The sequence below is a fragment of the Erithacus rubecula genome (genome assembly GCF_903797595.1).
Source record: "Erithacus rubecula genome assembly, chromosome: 2".
NCBI classification, from domain to species: domain Eukaryota; kingdom Metazoa; phylum Chordata; class Aves; order Passeriformes; family Muscicapidae; genus Erithacus; species Erithacus rubecula.
This window is the reverse complement of record NC_136685.1, coordinates 727,590-751,526: the sequence shown is the minus strand read 5'-3', so window position 1 is coordinate 751,526 and position 23,937 is coordinate 727,590. Positions and strand designations below refer to the sequence as shown.

Sequence of the window (23,937 nt, the reverse complement as noted above, 5' to 3'; positions counted from 1 at the left end):
TGAAAACTGAAAATAATCATGTAAAACCAGAAAAAACACAACAGGGACGGTGAAAACTGAAAATAATCATGTAAAAAGAGAAAAACACAACAGGAACGGTGAAAACTGAAAATAATCATGCAAAACCAGAAAAATAACAATGTAAATACAACAAAAACAACAGGAACGGTGAAAACTGAAAATAACAATGTAAAACCAGAAAAATAACAATGTAAATACAGCAAAAACAACAGGAACGGTGAAAACTGAAAATAATCATGTAAAAACAGCAAAAACACAACAGGAACGGTAAAAACTGAAAATAATCATGTAAAACCAGAAAAAACACAACAGGAACGGTGAAAACTGAAAATAATCATGTAAAAACAGAAAAACACAACAGGAACGGTGAAAACTGAAAATAATCATGCAAAAACAGAAAAATAACAATGTAAATACAGCAAAAACAACAGGAACGGTGAAAACTGAAAATAATCATGTAAAAACAGAAAAAACACAGGAACGGTAAAAAACAGTAACAGGAAAAACAATAAAAACAACAGGAACGGTAAAAACAATAACAGGAAAAATAATAAAAACAACAGGAACGGTAAAAACAGAAAAATAATAATGTAAAAACAGTAAAAAACAACAGGAACGGTAAAAACAGAAAAACAACAACAGAAAAAATAATAAAAACAACAGGAACAGTAAAAACAGAAAAATAATAATGTAAAAACAGCAAAAACACAGGAACGGTAAAAACTGAAAAATAATAATGTAAAATCAGAAAAACACAACAGGAACGGTAAAACCAGAAAATAATAATGTAAAACCAGCAAAATAACAATGTAAAAACAGCAAAAACACAACAGGAATGGTAAAACCAGAAAAATAATAATGTAAAAACAGAAAAAACACAGGAACGGTAAAAACAATAACAGGAAAAATAATAAAAAAAACAGGAACGGTAAAAACAGAAAAAAACAATGACAGAAAAATAATATAAACAACAGGAAACTGTAAAAACAGAAAAACAACAATGTATAAACAGAAAAACATCAATGTAAAAACAGCAAAAACACAACAGGAATGGTAAAAAACAATAACAGAAAAAATAATAAAAACAGCAGGAACGGTAAAAAACAGAGAAACAACTGTAAAAATAATAAAAACAACAGGAACAGTAAAACAATAAAAGCAACAATGTAAAAACAACAAAAACAAGAGGAAAGGGAAAAAGAATAAAAACAACAACAACAGTAGAAACAATAAAAACAACAACAGAAACGATAAAAACAATAAAAAGAACAGAAACGATAAAAATAATAAAGTACTACAACAGTAAAAAACAATAAAACAATAAAAACAATGACAACAATAGTACAAACAAAACAATAAAAACAACAACAAAAACAATTTTAAAAGCTAACACAAATGATAAAAACAACAATAAAAACAGCAAAATCAACAAAAATCATATAAACAGCAAAACCAATAAAAGCAACAGAAACAATACAAACAATAAAAAGAGCAAAATTAACATAAACAATAAAAACAATCTAATCAATAAAAAGCAATAAAAACAATAAAAAACCCAATAAAAAAATCAAAGCAATAAAACCAGCAGAACAATAAAAACAATAACAAAAATAAACTAATAAAAAAACAACATAAACAATAAAAACAGAAAAACAACAAAAACCCCAATAAAAACAACAAAACCCAAAAACCCAATAAAAACATCAAAAAGCCCAATAAAAACAGTAAGGACAACAAAGCCAACAAAACCCCACAAAAAAACAGAAGCAATGAAAACTACAAAAATTAAATCAATAAAAAGAACAGGAACCATAAAAAACCCAATAAAAACAACAAGAACAACAAAACCAGCAAAAATAACAAAGCAAATGAAAACAATAAAACCAACATAACCAATAAAACAATAAAAACAAGAACAAGACCAATGAAAACAACAAAACCAACAAAACCCCACAAAAATAACAAAATCAATAAAAAAACCAAAAACAACAGAAACAATAAAAACAATAAAAACAATATAAACAATAAAAATAATAAAAATAACAACAACAATAAAACCCAACAGAAACAATAAAACCAGCAAAAATAAAAACAGCAAAACCAACAAAAAACCAACAAAAATAACAAAAAAAAAGCAAAACCGCCGAAAAACCACAAAAATAACAAAAACCAATCAAACCAGCAAAAGCAATAAAAATAATAAAAAAACAAACAAAACCCAAGAAAAGGAACAGGAACAGGGTTTGCATTGGGTTTCATGACCTTGGAGGTCTCCTCCAACCTGATCATTCTGTGAATTCTGGGATTTTGGGATTCTCTGATTCTGGGATTTTGGGATTCACTGATTTTGGAATTTTGGGATTCCCTGATTCTGGGATTTTGGGGTTCTCTGATTCTGGGATTTTGGGATTCTCTGATTCTGTCATTCTGTGATTCTGGGATTTTGGGATTCCCTGATTCTGGGATTTTGGGATTTTGGGATTCTCTGATTCTGTCATTCTGTGATTCCTTGATTCTCTGTGTGTGTGATTCTGGGATTTTGGGATTCTGTGATTTTCTCATTTTTTGATGCTGTAATTCTGTGATTTTCTAATTTTCTGATTCTGTGATTGTGTAATTCTGTGATTGTGTGATTTTGTGATTCTGTGATTTTGTGATTCTCTGATTCTATAATTTTCTGATTCTGTAATTGCAGGATTCTGTGATTGTATGATTCTCTGATTCTGTAATTCTGTGATTGTATGATTCTGTGATTGTATGATTCTGTGATTTTATGATTCTGTGATTCTCTGATTTTCTGATTCTGTGATTTTGTGATTCTCTGATTCTGTGATTTTCTAATTTCCTGATTCTGTGATTCTGTAATTCTGTGATTTTATCATTCTATGATTTTGGGATTTTCTGATTCTGTAATTCTGTGATTTTCTGATTCTGTGCTTCTCTGATTTTCTAATTTTATGATTCTGTGATTTTATGATTCTGTGATTCTATGATTTTCTGGTTCTCTGATTCTGTGATTCTATAATTCTGTGATTCTCTGATTTTCTGATTCTGTGATTCTCTGATTCTGTAATTTTCTAATTTTCTGATTCTGTAATTGCAGGATTCTGTGATTGTATGATTCTCTGATTCTGTGATTCTGTGATTCTATAATTCTGTGATTCTCTGATTTTCTGATTCTGTGCTTCTCTGATTCCGAAATTTTTGGGATTCTCTGATTCTGTAATTCTGTGACTGTATGATTCTGTGCTTCTCTGATTCTGTAATTTTGGGATTCTCTGATTTTTTAATTTTTGGATTCTCTGATTCTGTGCTTCTCTGATTCTGTAATTCTGTGATTGTATTGTTCTGTGCTTCTCTGATTCAGTAATTTTCAGTGATTGTGTGATTCTGTGATCTGGCAGGTGAGGGCTCACTCTCTCACAAATCCAGCATTTGAGGGATTTTGTTTGGTTTGAGGACTCACACAAATAAAGCTGCTGCACTTTGGGATATTCCCATGAACAGAGACTGACTGCAAGGAACATTTGTCAGAGCTAATGCACAACCACAGCTAAATAAGCAATAATTAACTGTTTCTGTGCTCTCCTGATGGCAGCTCCCTGCAGCAGGAGCTCAGGAAATGGAACAAAACTATTTTTTTGTTTTTCTCCTGAGTGATGTGCAGAGACACGTTGGGGGCAGAGCTTGTGAAAAAAGAGGAATTCTCATTATCCATGTGGAGCCCCCGGGCCAGGAGGGGCACTGAACACCCTGCTGAGCACTGGAATAAGCTGGAAACTGAATTTGGGGTGTTGGACTCCCAGACCTTCCCTGCTCCAGCTCATTGGCAGGGATGGTTAAAATCCCATCAGCAACCAGGGGCAGCAGCTGCAGCTATGGGCTGGGGAAGGGAAATCAGAGTCACATTAAATTATTGTGAGCTGGAGCATCTGGTACCCAGCCCTCAGTGCCTCCAAAAATATCAGAGAATTATGGGCTGGTTTGGCTCAGGAGGGCCTTCAAAATCACCCCTTTCACCCCAAATCACCTCCCACTGTCCCATTGCTCCAGCCCAGTGTCCAGCCTGGCCTTGGGCACTGCCAGGGATCCAGGGACAGCCACAGCTGCTCTGGGCACCCTGTGCCAGCCCTGCCCACCCTGCCAGGGAACAATTCCTGCCCAGGATCCCACCCATGGGAGCCATTCCCTGGGTCCTGTCCCTCCCTGCCTTGTCCCCAGTCCCTCTGAGCTCTCCTGCAGCCCCTTCAGGCCCTGCCAGGGGCTCTGAGCTCTCCCTGGACCCTTCTCCTCTCCCCTGAGCCCCCCCAGCTCTCCCAGCAGTGCCTGGTACTGGCAGCAGCAGCTCCCATTCCCAGCAAATTCCCATGGAGGTGTCCAGTTACTCCTCCTCCCAAAACTTCAAATAAATGGATCCACATTTGCTCCCTGTTTTGGGGAGGAAAGCAAATCCTGCTGGAGTGGTGTCCAGTGGGAACTGGGGTCTCACAGCACAAAGGAGGAACCCTGGTTCTCCAGGGCAGTGTCCCCACACAGGGGAAACCACAATTTCCATGTTTGCATCCATCAGTTCTTACAGCACAGAAAATACTGTACAACTTCAGGAACAAATACTGTAAAACTTCAGGAATAAATACTGTATAACTTCAGGAATAAATACTGTATAACTTCAGGAATAAATACTGTACAACTTCAGGAGCAAATACTGCATAACCTCAGGAACAAATACTGTACAACTTCAGGAATAAATACTGTATAACTTCAGGAGCAAATACTGTATGACTTCAGGAACAAATACAGTATAACTTCAGGAGCAAATACTATATAACTTCAGGAATAAATACTGCACAGCTTCAGGAATAAATACTGTATAACTTCAGGAATAAATACTGTATAACTTCAGGAATAAATATTTTGTAAGTTCAGGACCAAACCTGGCTTTCCAGCAGAAGCCAGGGGAAGTGGGCACTGAGAGCAGTGGAATGCAGCCCCCAGCCCCTGCAGCTCCAGGGGCCAGGATGTGCCAGAGGCTCCAGCACAGCAATTGAATGAACCCCTTCATTTGAGCCACCCCCTGCTCCAGGGACTGCCCTGGGCAGGAGGAGCTGCAATAAATCCTGGGAAAACACACATCAGGCAGAGCTGAGGGAGCAGGACACCCCCCTGGCATTTCCCCGCCTCCCTCACCCTCTGTGTCCCCAGTTTTCCAGGCTGGGAGGAGGATGCAGGGGGATTGCTGCACCCAGCAGTGCAGGAGGGATGGAGGAGCCCAAAGGGCACCCAGGCTGCAGCCAGTGCTGCTCCACACTGGGAAACACCACCCAAAAACTGCTGAGGGGCACAGGAGCCTCCTGCAGCTGGGCAGGAGCCAGGGATGGTCACTCTGTGTCACTGTGTGTCACTGTGTCACTCTGTGTCAATCTGTGTCACTCCTGTGTCACTCCTGTGTCACTCTGTGTCACTCTGTGTCACTCCTGTGTCACTGTGTGTCACTGTGTCACTCTGTGTCACTCCTGTGTCACTCTGTGTCACTGTGTGTCACTCCTGTGTCACTCTGTGTCACTCCTGTGTCAATCTGTCACTGCGTCACTCTGTGTCACTCTGTGTCACTCTGTGTCAATCTGTGTCACTGCGTCACTCTGTGTCAATATGTGTCACTGCGTCACTCTGTGTCATTCCTGTGTCACTCTATGTCACTCTGTGTCACTGTCACTCTGTGTCACTCCTGTGTCACACTGTGTCAATCTGTGTCACTGTGTCACTCTGTGTCACTGTGAGTCAATCTGTGTCACTCTGTGTCACTCCTGTGTCACTCCTGTGTCACTCTGTGTCACTCCTGTGTCAATCTGTCACTGCGTCACTCTGTGTCACTGTGTCACTCTGTGTCAATCTGTGTCACTGCGTCACTCTGTGTCATTCCTGTGTCACTCTATGTCACTCTGTGTCACTGTCACTCTGTGTCACTCCTGTGTCACACTGTGTCAATCTGTGTCACTGTGTCACTCTGTGTCACTGTGAGTCAATCTGTGTCACTCTGTGTCACTCCTGTGTCACTCCTGTGTCACTCTGCGTCACTCTGTGTCAATCTGTGTCACTGTGTCACTCTGTGTCACTGTGTGTCAATCTGTGTCACTCTGTGTCACTCCTGTGTCACTCCTGTGTCACTCTGTGTCACTGTGTCACTCTGTGTCACTGCTGTGTCAATCTGTGTCACTCTGTGTCACTCCTGTGTCACTCCTGTGTCACTGTGTGTCACTGCTGTGTCACTGTGTGTCACTGTGTCACTCTGTGTTACTCTGTGTCACTCTGTGTCACTGTGTGTCAATCTGTGTCACTCCTGTGTCACTCTGTGTTACGCTGTGTCACTGCTGTGTCACTCTGTGTCAATCTGTGTAACTCCTGTGTCAATCTGTCACTCCTGTGTCAATCCTGTGTCACTCTGTGTCAATCTGTGTCACTCTGTGTCAATCTCTGTCACTCCTGTGTCAATCTATGTCACTCCTGTGTCAATCTATGTCACTCCTGTGTCAATCCTGTGTCACTCTGTGTCACTCCTGCATCACTCCTGCGTCACTCTGTGTCAATCTCTGTCACTCCTGTGTCAATCTATGTCACTCCTGCGTCACTCCTGCGTCACTCTGTGTCACTCCTGTGTCAATCTCTGTCACTCCATCAACCCATAACACACCCCCAGGGATGGGCACTCCAAACCTCCCCTGCCAAGGCCTGAGCTCCCTTTCCATGGGGAAATTCCTGCTGGATCACCCCAAACACAGCCCAGGCTGGCAGGGACTGTCTGTCCCAGCTGGAAGGTTCCCTGACTCCTTGTCCAGGAGCATCCTGAGAGCCCCAGGGCTCCCCAGAGGCACTGCAGGGATCCAAGGAAGGATTTACAGGCAGATCTGGGGGGAATTTCAGTGCAGGCAGTTTGAGGCCATGGATGTCACTGGTTTTGTCCATGGATTTCAGACCCTTGGAGCTGCTGGAAAAGTGGCTCTGCCTTGCTCTGGAGCACCCCTGGCCCCTGAAAGGGCCAGCCCAGTCCTCACTCCCTGCAGGAGTGTTTGTTTATCCCTTCCCTGCAGGAATATTCATTTACTCATCCCCAGCTCTGCCAAGCATAGCCTGCACCTCGCTGCTCCCTCTGGATTCATTCCTCAGCACAGGAAAGTGGAAATCACCATCCATCTGCTCACCTGCACACCTAATGCACACCCTGATGACACATGAAATGCAGTCCCAAACCCAGCTCCCAGGAGTGGGGCCACCCTGAGGGGATCACCCTGGCAGGAGAAGCCTGGGACACAGAACCAGCCTCTCCCAGCTCAGGAAATCAATTCCAGTTCAATTCCAGTTAAAAACTCCCCAGGTATTTCCTCAGTCACGTGTCACATCATCCCAGTAAATAAAAACCTCCCTGTGGAGAGAACTCAGCAATTCCTGCTGGGGATCCTCCCCCAGGAGAGTTGAAACACAGAGAATCCCATCCCTTGCCCAGGAATCACCCCCAGCAGGAGCCCCCTGTACCTTTTGGTTGGGGTGGGTGCTCCAGAGGACACGTGGGTCACCATGGCCTCATTCATGTTACTCACAGGTCTGGGGGGGCTGCAAGAGACAGGGATGGTGTGAGAGAGCAGAAAAATAACCCAGAGCACACAGGGATCCTGGGAGAGAGCAGAAAAATAACCCAGAACCAACAGGAATGGTGTGAGAGAGCAGAAAAATAACCCAGAGCACACAGGGATTCTGGGAGAGAGCAGAAAAATAACCCAGAACCAACAGGGATGGTGTGAGAGAGCAGAAAAATAACCCAGAACCAACAGGGATGGTGTGAGAGAGCAGAAAAATAACCCAGGACCAACAGGGATGGTGTGAGAGAGCAGAAAAATAACCCAGGACCAACAGGGATTCTGGGAGAGAGCAGAAAAATAACCCAGGAATGGTGTGAGAGAGCAGAAAAATAACCCAGAACCAACAGGGATCCTGGGAGAGAGCAGAAAAATAACCCAGGGATGGTGTGAGAGAGCAGAAAAATAACCCAGCACCAACAGGGATGGTGTGAGAGAGCAGAAAACCCAAAACCAAAAACTCTAGTTACTATCTATCATAACACAAAAACACCCCACAAAATGATACAAAAACTAAACCACGAGTCATCACTAATAAAATGCACTCTTTAAACAGTCACCAACCACAACTAGAATTTTAAACACACCACTACATCCTAGAATTATAATATTAATACTAATTAATATAAACTATATAGTACCTATTATAGCATATGTTTAAAATTAAAATATCTTAAAACACACAATTTCAACTTAATTATCAAAAATGAATTTATAAAAACCAAACAGCTATCATAACAATGAATTAATTCCATTATTGGACATTTCCACTGCTCCTGATGGCTCTGTCCCCACCAGTGTCCCCAGCTCAGCCATCAACAGGGACAAAGCCAAAGGGCCAGCCCAGCAATCTGGTTAATCCCAATCTGGTTAAAAGATTCCAGGATGAAGATCAGAGATCCTTGACCTTGAGGTTTTTTCCATCTGAAGAAATCTGTGGTTCCACATTCTGGTGGAATAAACAAAGTCTCTGCCAGGTCTGGGCATTTCCTGAGGCCACTGATCCATTTTTGGGGAATATCTTTTGAAAAGATCTGCCTGGCTCAGGGGACCAGGAGGGTAAAAAGTGAATTATTCATGGGGTGGAGCAGAGGGATCAGTGTGAGCCTGGGCCCTGCACCTCCTCCCACTCCCCAAAACCTCTGCTCCCAAAGGGACAGGAGCAGGATAGCCCTGGGACACACCTGAAAGCCATGGAAAAATAACCTGGGCACACCCCAAATATCTAAATGAAGTTATTGACTATTTAAAGTAATATTAATAATGAAAAATATTCTGGATGGAGCAATTGAGGAAGGATTTTTGAGGCTTGATAACCCAACTAGGAATCCCAAATATCCTGAAAGGAGAATGGACAGAGGGGAATGGACAGAGGGGGATGGACAGAGGGAATGGACAGAGGGAGGATGGACAGAGGGAATGGACAGAGGGATGTTCTCTCCCTGCTTTGTGCTGGCTGAGCCCTCATCCTCCTAAAGCACAGAGGTGGAAATGAAGGAACTGCTGCTTTTGTGTGGGGTTTTTACATAACAAACCCCTACCTGCAGCTCTGTGTTTATTATTCTAATCTAAATAACATCTCCTGCTGCCTGTCCCTCCTCCAGAGCTCCCAGGATAAGGATCAGTACCCTGCTCCTGAGGAAGGGAGAGCAAAAGCTGACTGAAAAATGCAACAGCTGATAAAGAACAGAAACATTCACACCAGAGAGGGGAGAACTGGGGGGGAACAGCCCTGCACCCAAAATGAACAAACTAAGGGCACAGACTGGATTCATCCAGGGCAAAGAGTTTAGCAGGAGCTGCTCCAGGGGTACCCAGGGGGGATTTTGGGGTGCTCACTGAAATGAGGATCCCTGTGGGTCCCATCCCTGCTCCAGGGGGGATTTTGGGGTCCCCACTGGAGTGAGGATCCCTCTGGAAAATTCCCTCCAGGGTATTCCCTGATTCCTAGGCTCTCAGATAAAATGACTGCACAGGGGGCTGGAGAACATCCCTGGGGTGATCTGGAACCCCTGAGCAGATTTTGGGGACTGGGGGGGCTCTGTGGCTTGGCTCCCAGCCCCTTTCAGGAGCCACAGCTCCAGAGGGAGGCAGCAAAGCAGGGATGGATCAGGGAACAGGCAGAGGAAGGACTGAGAGCTGGGAAAACATTCTTTTCACTGACAGAGCTGTAATCCCAAACCTCCTCTTTAGCAGCCAATTATGTGGTGCTTTGATGGCAACCTCCACATAAATTGGATTTATTTCCAATCAAACCAAGCCACAGTGAACAAGCAGAGGCAGAAGGAAACCCAGAGAACAGGAGCTGAATGAGGGAAGTGCAGCAATGCCCAGAAGGGCTCCCAGCCTGAATCTTTAAAGCTCTTTTACAAAACACCTGATTTTCTTATGGCATTTTCCACTTGGCACAGGTTGTAATTCAAAGAGATCTTCTGATCTCTGTTGTATTTGGGGCTGAGGTCAAATATCTGTGAGGAGCCAATCCATGAACTTGGAATAGCTGCAGGAACAGCAGTGTGGGTGTTTTGAGCTCTTCTGCCCAAAAACATGAGGGGGAAGCTGCCAAGCAGCATCTGTACAGGAAATCCCACAGCCAGGCCTGGGCAGGAGCTGGGATTGAGAAATAAGAAATCACCTCCTCCCCTCTGACAGAGAATTTCAAGTCTTCCTTTATTTTCTACTCTCTCACTCCACTTCCCACATCAGGAAATGCTGAGAGTGAAGGGCACAAAGGGAGCAGCTGAACTGGAGTGCTGCAGCCACTCTGAAACTGCTGCACACTGCATTTCTAACAGGACACAGGAGCTGCTGCAGGGCTGGGGCCCCTCTGGAGCCAGCCTGAATTCCCTGATCACCAACCCAAACTGAAGGGACCCAGGGAATGGCTCCCATGGGTGGGATCCTGGGCAGGAATTGTTCCCTGGCAGGGTGGGCAGGGCTGGCACAGGGTGCCCAGAGCAGCTGTGGCTGCCCCTGGATCCCTGGCAGTGCCCAAGGCCAGGCTGGACACTGGGAGCAGTGGGAGGTGTCACCATGGCACTGGGGGGGGGAATTGGGGACCCTTCCCACCCAAACCAGGGAGGCAGAGCTGCCCCAGCTGAGGAATGAGAGGCAGAGTGGAACCAGCAGCAGGGGCAGAGACCACAGGGATCCAGCTGTGCCAGCTGTGCCAGCTGTGCCAGCCCTGGGAGCTGCAGGCAGCACCCACACCCTGTGGAAAGGAGCAGCCACACATGGAACAGCAGCCACAGACTCTGCTCTGGAACTGGGGCATTTAAAATGCCACAGATTCATCCAAGGGAAATTGCTGGACCTCACCTGGGACAAGGGATGTGCCCCAGGGACAATGATCCATGGCAGCACAGACCCACAGAAAGCTGAGGGCTGGCAGGAACCTGTCCTGGGGAGCAGCCCCAGCACCTCCTGGAGCTGCATTCCAGGGAAAGCCACCCCTGCCAGGCAGCACAGGGCACCCAGGAATGCCTGAGCTCTCCCTTGAGGGCCTCAAGGGCCAGCCTTGAGCTCAGACATCACCTCTGAGACCCCCCATAAAATCCCCCCAAAAACACCAGTAAAAGGGGAATGTGTTACCTGTTATTCCTCCTGTCAATAAAAAGTCTGTTTAAAGTCCAGCACAGAGCAGCTCTGGGCTGCTGGGACTCCCTCAGTTTCTTTTCTGAGCCAGGGACAAACCCCTCCCCCAAAATCAGGGTAACCTGAATTCCCAGGCTGTGCCAGCTAATTAATTCTGCAAATGGAACCAACTTGAGGAGGGAAACGTGTTCCTGGTGTCCCTGGAAGGCAGAGGAGCAGGTGGCAAAGCCCCTGCAGCCCCCAGTGCTCCTTCAGCCCCTCCTGCAGAAGCTCTGGCTCCAGCCACGACCCCAGGCTGTGCTGGGGTTGGGATATTCCCTGGGGATGGCTGGGGTGCAGCTGGAATGAGGGCTGGGGGTGGCTCCAGGAGGGCACTGCCCACCCCTGCTCTGCCTCTGTGCCACCCCAAGCACCCACACCTGGCAGAGCACTCGTGAGGAAAAGTCAGGGGTTGGTTAAAAACAGCAGCCAGAGCTCCTGCAGTGGGAATCCTGGGGGGCTGGTGGGGACATGGGGATACATGGGGACATGGGGACATGGCAGATTCATCCCTGCTCTGTTCAACAGTGGGAAAGCACCAAGCCCTGCACCTTGTTCAGCAGGGGCCAGGGAGTGAGAAATGTGTCTCTGCTTCCCTGGACAATCCCAGGATCACTGAGGCTGGAAAATCTCTCCCAGCCCATCCTGTGTCTGATCCCAGCTTGTCCCCAGCCCAGAGCCCTGAGTGCCACATGCACCCCCAGGGATGGGCACCCCAAAGCTCCCTGGGCAGCCCCTGCCAAGGCCTGAGCACCCTTTCCATGGAGAAATTCCTGCTGCTGTCCAAGCTGAGCCTGCCCTGGCCCAGCCTGAGCCCATTTCCCTTGTCCTGTCCCTGTTCCCTGGCAGCACAGCCCGACCCCCCCTGGCTGTCCCCTCCTGGCAGGGAGTTGTGCAGAGCCACAAGGTGCCCCTGAGGCTCCTTTTCTCCAGGCTGAGCCCCTTTCCAGCTCCCTCAGCCTCTGCTGGGGCTCAGCCCCTTCCCCAGCTCCGTTCCCTTCCCTGGACACGCTGCAGCCCCTCCAGGGCTCTCCTGTCAGGAGGGGCCCAGAGCTGCCCCAGCACTGGAGGTGCCCCAGCAGTGCCAGCACAGGGGACAGGCACTGCCCTGGCCCTGCTGCCACCCCAGAGCTGGCACAGCCCAGGGGCCACTGGCATCTTGCTCACCTGGGCACACCTGGGCTCACCTGGGCTGTGCCCAGCTCAGTTCTGAGCTCCCACGTGCCTCCATGAGCTGCTTTTCCTGATACCACTGAGGAACAAACCAGTCCAAAGCCATCCCCACAAAGGAGACACAGAAAATCACAAACAACTTCTAATCCACCAACAATGTAGGTTAAAAACGTCTAATCCAAAAATAGCAGCCTAAATTTTTTGCCAAAGGGAAACATTTTCAAACGTGTTGGGATCTGACAGTGCCTCTACCTGCCTGTTCCATGTGCCTGGGCAGCAGACTCGGGATTGATCTCTGTCCTCTGCAAAACTGCAAACTGAGGGGCTTTTGGCAGCATGAATGGCAAATTTCAATGTGAATTTTACAGGGCCTGTAGTAATTTTAAGAACACTTGAAAGTGATTCTGTTCATGTGGTCAGAAACAAATTAAAGAGAAGTTGAAGAACAATCACAAACCTCAGACTATAAACAGGTAATTGGGATTTTACAGATGAAAACTGAGGAAAATCAATCCCTGAGGAGACTAGAGCAGCAGCTGGTGATGATCAATACAATCCAGTGCAGGGACTGAGCAGCTTCACCTCCTTCACCTCTGCTGCTTTTACCTGAGAGCCAATTCCTGAGTGCCGGCCCAGCAGGGCAGGGAGCAGCTGCCCGGGCTGGGAAATGCAGCAGCTGCAGCAGCTGGACAGATGTTGCTGTGCCTTTATCCCCTCTGCAATGCCAAACGCCCCGGGGTGTATCCCGGGGTGAATCCCGGGGTGAATCCCGGGGGAATAATCCCTGAATCCCGGGGGTGAATCCCGGGGGATAATCCCGGGGAATGCCGGGGGAATAATCGCTGAATCCCGGGGTGAATCCCGGGGAATAATCCCTGAATCCCAGGGGATAATCCCGGGGAATGCCGGGGGAATAATCCCTGAATCCCAGGGGATAATCCCGGGGAATGCCGGGGGAATAATCGCTGAATCCCGGGGGTGAATCCCGGGGAATGCCGGGGGAATAATCCCTGAATCCTGGGGAATAATCCCTGAATCCCGGGGTGAATCCCGGGGAATGCCGGGGAATAATCGCTGAATCCCGGGGTGAATCCTGGGGGATAATCCCGGGGAATGCCGGGGGAATAATCCCTGAATCCCGGGGGTGGATCCCGGGTAATGCCGGGGGAATAATCCCTGAATCCTGGGGAATAATCCCTGAATCCCGAGGGATAATCCCGGGGAATGCCGGGGGAATAATCCCTGAATCCCGGGGTGAATCCCGGGGTGAATCCCGGGGGATAATCCCGGGGAATGCCGGGGGAATAATCCCTGAATCCCGGGGGATAATCCCGGGGAATGCCGGGGGAATAATCCCTGAATCCCGGGGTGAATCCCGGGGTGAATCCCGGGGGATAATCCCGGGGAATGCCGGGGGAATAATCCCTGAATCCCGGGGGTGGATCCCGGGGGTGGATCCCGGGGAATGCCGGGGAGGGGGGATGGAGCCACGCCAAGGCGGAGCCAGGGTCACTTCCCGAGAACTCTGCTGTGCCCTGCTCCCCGCTGGGATCGCGGGAATGTCTGGGGAGTGCCCGGTCCCAGCTGATCCTGCATCCCCTGAATCCTCTGAATCCCATCCCATCCCATCCCATCCCATCCCATCCCATCCCATCCCATCCCATCCCATCCCATCCCATCCCATCCCATCCCATCCCATCCCATCCCATCCCATCCCCTTCCCGGTGGCTCCTCTGTCCCTCCCGGCTGTCCCCGCATTCCTGTCCGAGGTGACACTCCTGCATCCCTCCCAGCCGATCCTACAAAGCTCTGGGAGCTGATCCTACACAGCTCAGAGCCCACCCTACACAGCTCAGAGCCGATCCTACACAGCTCAGAGCCGACCCTACACAGCTCAGGAGCGATCCTACACAGCTCAGAGCCGACCCTACACAGCTCAGAGCCCACCCTACACAGCTCAGAGCCGACCCTACACAGCTCAGAGCCGATCCTACACAGCTCAGAGCCGACCCTACACAGCTCAGAGCCGATCCTACACAGCTCAGAGCTGACCCTACACAGCTCAGGAGCGATCCTACACAGCTCAGAGCCGATCCGACACAGCTCAGAGCCGACCCTACACAGCTCAGAGCCCACCCTACACAGCTCAGGCGCGATCCGACACAGCTCAGAGCCGATCCGACACAGCTCAGGAACGATCCGACACAGTTCAGAGCCGACCCTACACAGCTCAGGAGCGATCCTACACAGCTCAGAGCCCACCCTACACAGCTCAGAGCTGACCCTACACAGCTCAGGAGCGATCCTACACAGCTCAGAGCCGACCCTACACAGCTCAGGAACGATCCGACACAGCTCAGAGCCCACCCTACACAGCTCAGAGCCGACCCTACACAGCTCAGGAGCGATCCGACACAGCTCAGAGCCGACCCTACACAGCTCAGGAACGATCCGACACAGCTCAGAGCCCACCCTACACAGCTCAGGAGCGATCCTACACAGCTCAGAGCCGACCCTACACAGCTCAGGAACGATCCGACACAGCTCAGAGCCCACCCTACACAGCTCAGGAGCGATCCTACACAGCTCAGAGCCGACCCTACACAGCTCAGAGCCGACCCTACACAGCTCAGAGCCCACCCTACACAGCTCCGGAGCGATCCTACACAGCTCAGAGCCGACCCTACACAGCTCAGAGCTGACCCTACACAGCTCAGAGCCCACCCTACATAGCTCAGAGCCCACCCTACACAGCTCAGAGCCCACCCTACACAGCTCAGGAACGATCCTACATAGCTCAGAGCCCACCCTACACAGCTCAGAGCCCACCCTACACAGCTCCGGAGCGATCGAACGAGCCCAGGCTCTGGGAGCTGTCCCGGGGCTGTTCCCGCTCCCGCAGTTCCTCCGACCTGACCCGAGCGGGACAAAGCGGAGGGGACAGGGACAGGGACAGGAGGGGACAGGGACAGGGGGGGACGGGGAGGGCAGGGGGGACAGGGACGGGGGGGACACGGGGAGAGAGGAAGGGACAGGGAGAGGTGGGGACAGGATCAGGGACAGGGGGGACAGGGATAGGGGGGACAGGATCAGAGACAGGAGGGGATAGGGACAGGAGGGACAGGGACAGGATCAGGGACAGGAGGGGACAGGGGGGAACAGGAGTGGACAGGGACAGGGACAGGAGGGACAGGGACAGGAGGGGACATGGGGGGACAGGGGGGACAGGGACAGGAGGGGACAGGAGGGGACGGGGGGGACAGGGACAGGAGGGGACACGGAGAGAGAGGAGGGGACAGGGACAGGGAGAGGTGGGGACAGGATCAGGGACAGGAGGGGACAGGGACAGGAGGGGACAGGAGGGGACAGGATCAGGGACAGGAGGGGACAGGGACAGGGAGAGGTGGGGACAGGATCAGGGACAGGAGGGGACAGGATTAGAGACAGGAGGGGACAGGGGGGAACAGGAGGGAACAGGGACAGGAGGGACAGGGACAGGATCAGGGACAGGAGGAGACAGGGGGGGACAGGATCAGGGACAGGGGGGACAGGATCAGGGACAGGATCAGGGACAGGGACAGGAGGGGACATGGGGGAACAGGAGGGGACAGGGACAGAAGGGGACAGGGACAGGGGGGTACAGGATCAGGGACAGGGACAGGAGGGGACATGGGGACAGGGACAGGATCAGGGACAGGGACAGGGAGATGTGGGGACAGGATCAGGGACGGGGGGGACATGGGGACAGGGACAGGGACAGGGAGATGTGGGGACAGGATCAGGGACGGGGGGGACATGGGGACAGGGACAGGGACAGGGAGATGTGGGGACAGGATCAGGGACAGGGGGGACATGGGGACAGGGACAGGAGCACGAACCTGCGCGCCGCCGCTGCCCCGTGCCCGGCGCCCGCCGCTCCCGGCCCGCTCCATCCCGGGGGATGCGCGCACCCGCGCCGTCTCCATGGCAACGGGGCCGCGGCGGGAGCGCGCGCCGGGCACCGGCAGCGCATCCCGGGCACGGGGCGGCTCCGGAAGGGATTCGTTCTGTCAGGATTCTTAAATTATTTTTAACATTTTTAACAATTATTATCATTATTTTAATTGTTTTTAACTTTTATTTTTTAATATTATTATTGTTAAATACTATTATTTTTAGCATTATTATTTTTAAGAAAATGCAACTTTAATTTTTAAAATAATGTTATTTTAAAATCTTTTTAAACTTTTTAGAAAATATTTTTTAGAATTATTTTTTCAACTTTTATTTTTAAATATTCTTATTTTTTAAATTATTTTTCAACTTTTATTTTTTAATATTATTATTTTTAAAATTATTTTCTAACTTTTATTTTTTAGATATTATTATCTTTTAAATTATTTTCACAACTCTTATTTTTTAATATTATTATTTTTAAATTATTTTCTAACTTTTATTTTTAAGATACAGTATTTTAAATTATTTTCACAACTTTTATTTTTTAGTTTATTTTAATTATTTTTAAACTTTTATTTTTAATATAATTTTTATTATTATTTTTTCCACTTTTATTTTTGAATATTATTAATTTTCAAATTATTTTCAAACTTTTCTATTTTAGATATTATCTTTCAAATTATTTTCACAACTTTTATTTTAATTTTTTTTTTTTTTTTTTTTTTTTTATTATTAAATTCCTGCTGCTGTCCAAGCTGAGCCTGCCCTGGCCCAGCCTGAGCCCATTTCCCTTGTCCTGTCCCTGTTCCCTGCCAGCAGAGTGACAGCTCCAACCTGGAGGAGGATGCAGGGACATCAGGGAATGCAGAATGCACCAAACCAACAGCAAATTGCAGAATTTCCATTTTTGCTCTTACTGACCCAACCTGAAGGTGGCTTCAGAAGCACTCACTCATTCCTTAAAATGTGAGGGAAGCAAATCCCTGATTCCCTCAGGGATGTACATCCAGGGCTCCACAGTGCATCCAGCAAAATCCCAGACTCTGAGGCTCCATTAACATTTTTATCTGCATTTTTCCTATCTCCTAAAGCAGTGAGAAACACTGAGATAACAGAGCTTCCATCACACAGGGAACAGCAGCCTGACTGGAATCCTGAGTGCATTTAAAAACACTTTAACTGGTGTTAAAGGTCCAGTGGTGGAAATCCCAGCACCACTGGGATAACAGATTCTAACAATTAATTCCTTACATTCTCTATTAAAGCATCTTGTTTCATTTCCAGAGCAGCTGTGGCTGCCCCTGGATCCCTGGCAGTGCCCAAGGCCAGGCTGGACAATGGGAGCAGCTGGGACAGGGGGAGGTGTCCCCATGGCAGGGGTGGCACTGGGGGGGATTTGGGGATCCCTTCCCACCCATTCTGGGGTTCTCAGATCTTCACGTTTCATATTCATTATTCTGCAGGTGTCTCCCTTCAGTTCCTGCTCCCTGTCCTCTGCCAAAGGCCCAGGATTATGTTTCATTTCTCCAGGACTGGTATTTTCAGAGATATCCAACCATTCCTTAACCTGCATCCCTGGAGTCCTTGGCTGGGCTCTGCCCATATCCCCAAACATTTCCAGCCCCTGAACCATCTCCACTGACCTCAAGCCCTTTGTTCCTTCCCAGGGTTTTCCAGCCAGGAGCCTCTCCTGGGTCTTGTCACCATCCATGGTCACAAACCCACCTGAAAATTCACATCCAGCCCCCTGCAGACCACGACCTCCAGAATTTGCTGTTGAGCCATTCTGCCCAGTACATTTTCTTTTCACTTGGCCTCATTCCCAGTATTTTCTCATTCCCCTCTATTTCACACATTCCCTCCTCGTGGAAATGAGTGTTAATGGCACAGAACCCTGCAGGGCTCTGCCCCTTTTGCAGCTCCATCAGGCCAAGGGGATAAACAATTCCCATGGATACTGGAACCCCAGGATGGACTGGCCTGGAAGGGCTGATCTTGCTCCACACCCCTGCCACAGATTCCTCCCCAGCTCCTGCATTTATTAGGCTTTGATTATTGTCTCCTCAGTCTTCCAATTAACAACACCCCCGTGTCATTAATGCAAATGAGCCCCACGGGAAGGACCCTGGGGCTGAGGGGACCCCACTGGGCTGCACTGGCACCAGGACAGCTCAGCCCCTGCCCAGCCCCTCATTCCCCACCAGCTCCAGATGTGCCACAGCTGCCCTGAGTGACCTCACCCTCTGTCCCCAGGCAGTGACATCACCTGAGCCCCAACTGGGAAATGACCTCACAGTGCAGCTGGGATGAGAACACACACAGCACCCCACAGGACCCCAAATATCACTGGGGATCCCCAAAACCATCCAGTCCCAGCTGTGTCTGATCCCTCCCTGTCCCATCCCAGAGCCCTGAGTGCCACATGCACCCCCAGGGATGGGCACCCCAAAGCTCCCTGGGCAGCCCCTGCCAAGGCCTGAGCACCCTTTCCATGCAGAAATTCCTGATTTTTTTTTTTTCCCTTCCAAGCCTTGTTCTCCCTGGAATCTTTGGCCAACTATTGTTAAACTGCCCCCCCAGTTATTAGAATTTTCATTCTTTACTTCCTCAGCTGGAGCAGATCTCAGCTTTTCCACAGTCATTTATTGGTAGGTGCTGATGTTGCTGTAGGTGCTGATTCCTTCACACAAATCAAACAAAATTAACCTGTCCCTGACACCCCAGGAGTGACTCTCTGGGGCAGCAGCAATTCCTGCTTGGGGCTGAGCTCCATCAGAAAATCTGCACTGGCTACAAACCCCTGGCAGGGGGTTTATTGGTATTTTTGTTGTTTCAATGGTATCACAGGGGCCTGATGTCCCTTATATAAACCCCAGGGGGTCCTTTTTGTGATTGTGATTGTCCCTGTGATTGTCCCTGTGATGTGGCACTGGATATAAATCACCTGCTGCCACCATTTCTGCTCCAGGTCAGTGCCTGCTGCTCCCAGAGTTGTCCTTGGACCATCAGCCCTATTTCCAGATCCTTTGGCTTTTTAGGGCATTGTTTGTTACAGTTAATTAAAGCTGTCAGCACAGAGCAGATGTCTCTGAGCTGCCAGGAGATCTGGGCAGCTGTCCCTGTGCCCATGTCCCCATGTCCCTGTCCCTGCAGGAGGTTCTCAGCCCTGTCCCCATGTCCCTGTCCCCATGTCCCTGTCCCTGCAGGAGGTGCCCAGCCCTGTCCCCATGTCCCTGTCCCCATGTCCCTGTCCCCGTGTCCCTGTCCCCGTGTCCCTGTCCCTGCAGGAGGTGCCCAGCCCTGTCCCCATGTCCCTGTCCCCATGTCCCTGTCCCCGTGTCCCTGTCCCCATGTCCCTGTCCCTGCAGGAGGTGCCCAGCCCTGTCCCCATGTCCCTGTCCCCATGTCCCTGTCCCTGCAGGAGGTGCCCAGCCCTGTCCCCATGTCCCTGTCCCCTTGTCCCTGTCCCTGCAGGAGGTTCTCAGGCCTGTCCCCATGTCCCTGTCCCCATGTCCCTGTCCCTGCAGGAGGTGCCCAGCCCTGTCCCCATGTCCCTGTCCCCATGTCCCTGTCCCCATGTCCCTGTCCCCGTGTCCCTGTGTCTCAGCAGGACTGAGCCCTGAGCTCTTTCCCATTTCCAGCTGCCCCAAGGAAAGCAGAGCAGAGCTCATATTCCATGGGACCAGGTGGATCCCTCACTGCAGGGCACCAAAGCAAGCACTGGGACAGGGGGAACCCTCAGGGAGGCAGGAACTGCAGGGAACAAGCACAGAGCAAAGCAGGAACCAGCTCCAAGCTGGGCTGGGAGCAGCCCAGGGTGGCAGCTGCTGCTGCAGGCCTGCAGCTCTGCACTGCTCACAGCAGGAAGCCACACTGCAAAAACCTCTGCAGCTCTCACCTGTCCAGCACTGTGGCAATTTAGGCTGCAGCTTTTCCTGGGGGAATGCCACACTGCTAAAGGAGCAGCAGAACAGGCAGTCAATGGAAGCATCAGGCTCTGGGAGGGGCAGAGCAGCTGCCTTGGGCTGCAGTGCAGGATGTGGCCAGAAATGTGTGTTCTGTGTACTCCAGAAATGTGAATTCTGTCCCTATCTGCTGCAGCCAGCTGGGGCAGTGACCCTCATCTCACACATTCTTTGCTCATGGGCCATCTTTAAACCAGCTGGGCAATCATCTTTATCTTCCCACAGCCCATCCTCCCTCCAGCAGATATCTCCTGTTCATGGGTCAGGTGTTAAAAACCAGCTGGGGCAGTCATCTTTACCTTTGCCATGACCCACCCTTCATCCAGGAGGTATCTCCTGTTAATGGGCCATTGTTAAAAACTGGGTGTGGCAGATTCTTATCCCTGTGGGAGATATCACCTGTTAATGGGCCATTGTTAAAAACTGGGTGTGGCAGTGAATCTTAGCCCTGTGGGAGATATCTCCTGTTAATGGGCCATTGTTAAAAACCAGCTGAGCAATCATCTTTATCTTCCACAGCCCATCCTCCCTCCAGCAGATATCTCCTGTTCATGGCCACTGAGTCCCAGGGCATGGCTGATAAAATTCCATCATCCCACTGGGAGATGCTCCAGCCAGGGCAGGAGCCAAGCCTTTCCTACCCAGAGAAAAACTGACATTTGGAACACCAGAGCAGCCTTTCCACTGGATTCCAGAGGAAAACCAGACCCTTGCACATCATCCCTGGAGCTTCAGAGGAAACTGCCCCTTCTCCAGGAGCACTGCTCCAGCTGAGCCACATCTGCCCCTGCAGGAGGATGCAGCACCATGGAATGGGACTGTGCCACCACCCTGACTGACTGACTGTGTCAGCTTGGATTCTGACTCTGGCAGGGTTGGGATTGTTCTGTGTGATACTGCATTGCTATTTTAATTGTCTCAGTAAAGAACTGTTATTCCTATTCCCATCTCTTTGCCTGAGAGCCCCTTAATTTCAAATTTATAATCATTTGGAGGAGGGGGTTTACATTCTCCATTCCAAGAGAAGCTCCTGCCTTTATTGGAGACACCTGTGCTGCAGAGCAGGAGAGCAGCACAGCCTGGCTGGGATGGCACAGGGAACAGGAGGGACAGCCACACCCCAGCACTGGGACAGAGAAACCCCTCCCAGGGCAGTCTGGTGGTACTCAGGGTCAGATAAAACCAGGGGAGCATCAGCTCAGCTCCTCTGCTCCCAGCCTCCAAATGCCCCATGGCAGGGGGGCTGCTCCATCTCCCTGGGGTCACATCCAGTGCTGCCCCTCCTCACTCTCTCCTACAGATGTGAACAGTTTTCCTCCAGCCCCTGCAGGACACTAAGATTTATTTGGAGACTGATTCCAGTTTGTTTGGGTCTTTTTCTCTCAGTTTTTTCATTTTTGAGGTGAAAACTGACAAAGTGGGGAAGCAGAGTGACCTCAGGCTGCTCAGACCAGCACCAGTGCAGTGGTTGTCCATCCCAACTGTGCTACAGTGAGGTCACCACAGCAGGGTGACAATAATGCCATGGAAATAATGAAAATATCTGAAAATAGTGCCATGAAGAGAGGACATGGGTGGGAAGCCAAGGCCCCAGGCAGCACCAGGAGCTGAGCCCTGCAATGTGCCTGACACATTCCTGTGCCTGTTCAGACCATTTAACTGACATTACCATGACACTCATTACCACGACATTCTGCTTCTGCTCATACCATCCCCAATAAATGAGAAAGCAGAGCCTGGTCCAGTGCAGGGCTGAGTGAGAGGAGCCAAGCCACAGCTGAGGTGCCAGGCTCAGAGCTGGCCCTCCCCAGGAGGGGGCTCAGCACTCACACCATGGGGGCAGGGGGCTGCACTCACACCATGGGGGCAGGGGGCTCAGTACTCACAGCATGGGGGCAGGGGTCTGCACTCACACCCTGGGGCAGGGGTCTCACCCTGGGGAGGGGTCGGTACTCACACCCTGGGGCAGGGGTCTCACCCTGGGGAGGGGGTCACACCCTGGGCAGGGGTCGGTACTCACAGCAGGTGGGGCAGGGGGCTCAGCACTCACACCCTGGGGAGGGGTCGGTACTCACAGCAGGTGGGGCAGGGGGCTCAGCACTCACACCCTGGGGAGGGGTCGGTACTCACAGCAGGTGGGGCAGGGGTCTGCACTCACACCCTGGGGCAGGGGTCTCACCCCGGGGAGGGGTCTGCACTCACACCCTGGGGGGGGTCGGTACTCACAGCAGGTGGGGCAGGGGGCTCAGCACTCACACCCTGGGGAGGGGTCGGTACTCACAGCAGGTGGGGCAGGGGGCTCAGCACTCACACCCTGGGGAGGGGTCGGTACTCACAGCAGGTGGGGCAGGGGTCTGCACTCACACCCTGGGGAGGGGTCGGTACTCACAGCAGGTGGGGCAGGGGGCTCAGCACTCACACCCTGGGGGGGGGTCGGTACTCACAGCAGGTGGGGCAGGGGTCTGCACTCACACCCTGGGGCAGGGGTCTCACCCCGGGGAGGGGTCTGCACTCACACCCTAGGGAGGGGTCGGTACTCACAGCAGGTGGGGCGGCTGCGGGGCGCGCGGGGGCAGCTCGGGGGGCGGCCCGGGGGGCGGCCCGGGGGGCGGCGGGCGCGGCGGGTCCCGGCTGGGCACGCAGCCCAGGGAGCGGCTGATGGCGTGGCTCAGCTTCTTGGCCGGGGACTTCTGGGGAGGGCAGGAGCACGGTCAGACAGGCAGCACGCAGGACTCTGTGTCCCACAGGAGCAGGACAGTCCTTTTGCTTTATCCCAATAAAGGAGAGGCCGTGGGGCATCCCCCGGGCTCAGATTTTTGGAGGATGTAGCCTCCTTTATCCCAATTTCCCTCTCTCTCCCCACTGGCTGAAGCACAGACTGCCCAAACACTGATACCTGAGATGCCCCTCTAATGTATAACCCCTCTTTTCATTTTTAATTCACAGTTTTCCCCATTGCTTGTTTCATCTTTCAATATCCAGTCTCATTTATCAGCAAACCCCCAGTTTGTTTGTAAAATCCAATCTCTTTCCATTCAGTCAGTGCAATCCTCCCACTGTTTCTTTTCTCTCCCAGCGCTGGTTTTATCCAGCAGCCCCACAGCTCCTTTGTAAAGTCAAATCCCTCACTGCTGTCACAGGTGAGGCTTGGGAAGGGCAGGGTGCAGAATCAGGTGAGAAAGGGCAGGACATTCAGAAACAGCCAGGTTTGTTACAGAGTTCCTGGGAAATCTGTGCAGACTCTGCACTGGCACACAAGTTCTGGAAGGTTTTAAGTGCTCTGATACTGACAATTGAAAGTTTAACAAAATTATGTAAGATTAGGAACTAAACCAATTACCTGGGGGTTCTCTCTGGAATTAATCGCATCCCATTAAGGGATTGTTGCACTCACTCTCTGAACACAGAGGGGGCATTCTGAGGGCAGGAGCTGCCACTTCCTAAATTTCTGGTCTTTATATGCCAAACCAAAGTGGGGCACAGTGCTGGCACAGGCAGGAATCCCTTTATCTCCTGCCCCAAGCCATGATCATAACATGGGGTTTAAACCCCACAGTGACTCACAAAATTCAGTCTGAAAG

At 50.2% G+C, this 23,937-nt stretch overlaps 2 protein-coding genes across 2 annotated transcripts in view; one reads left to right on the top strand and one right to left on the bottom strand.

The window, feature by feature from the left end:
* Positions 1-23,937, top strand: part of OST4 (oligosaccharyltransferase complex subunit 4, non-catalytic) — a 220,721-nt gene that overhangs the window by 103,493 nt on the left and 93,291 nt on the right. The window lies entirely within an intron of this gene.
* Positions 1-23,937, bottom strand: part of DTNB (dystrobrevin beta) — a gene marked incomplete at its 3' end in the record, with an annotated part of 83,331 nt that overhangs the window by 23,231 nt on the left and 36,163 nt on the right. Inside the window, exons 10-11 of the mRNA XM_079298277.1 lie at positions 22,898-23,046; positions 7,527-7,626 (exon numbers count right to left, since the gene is read on the bottom strand). Of these exons, the coding sequence (XP_079154403.1) occupies positions 7,527-7,626; positions 22,898-23,046 (249 nt within the window). The remainder of the gene's footprint in view (positions 1-7,526; positions 7,627-22,897; positions 23,047-23,937) is intronic.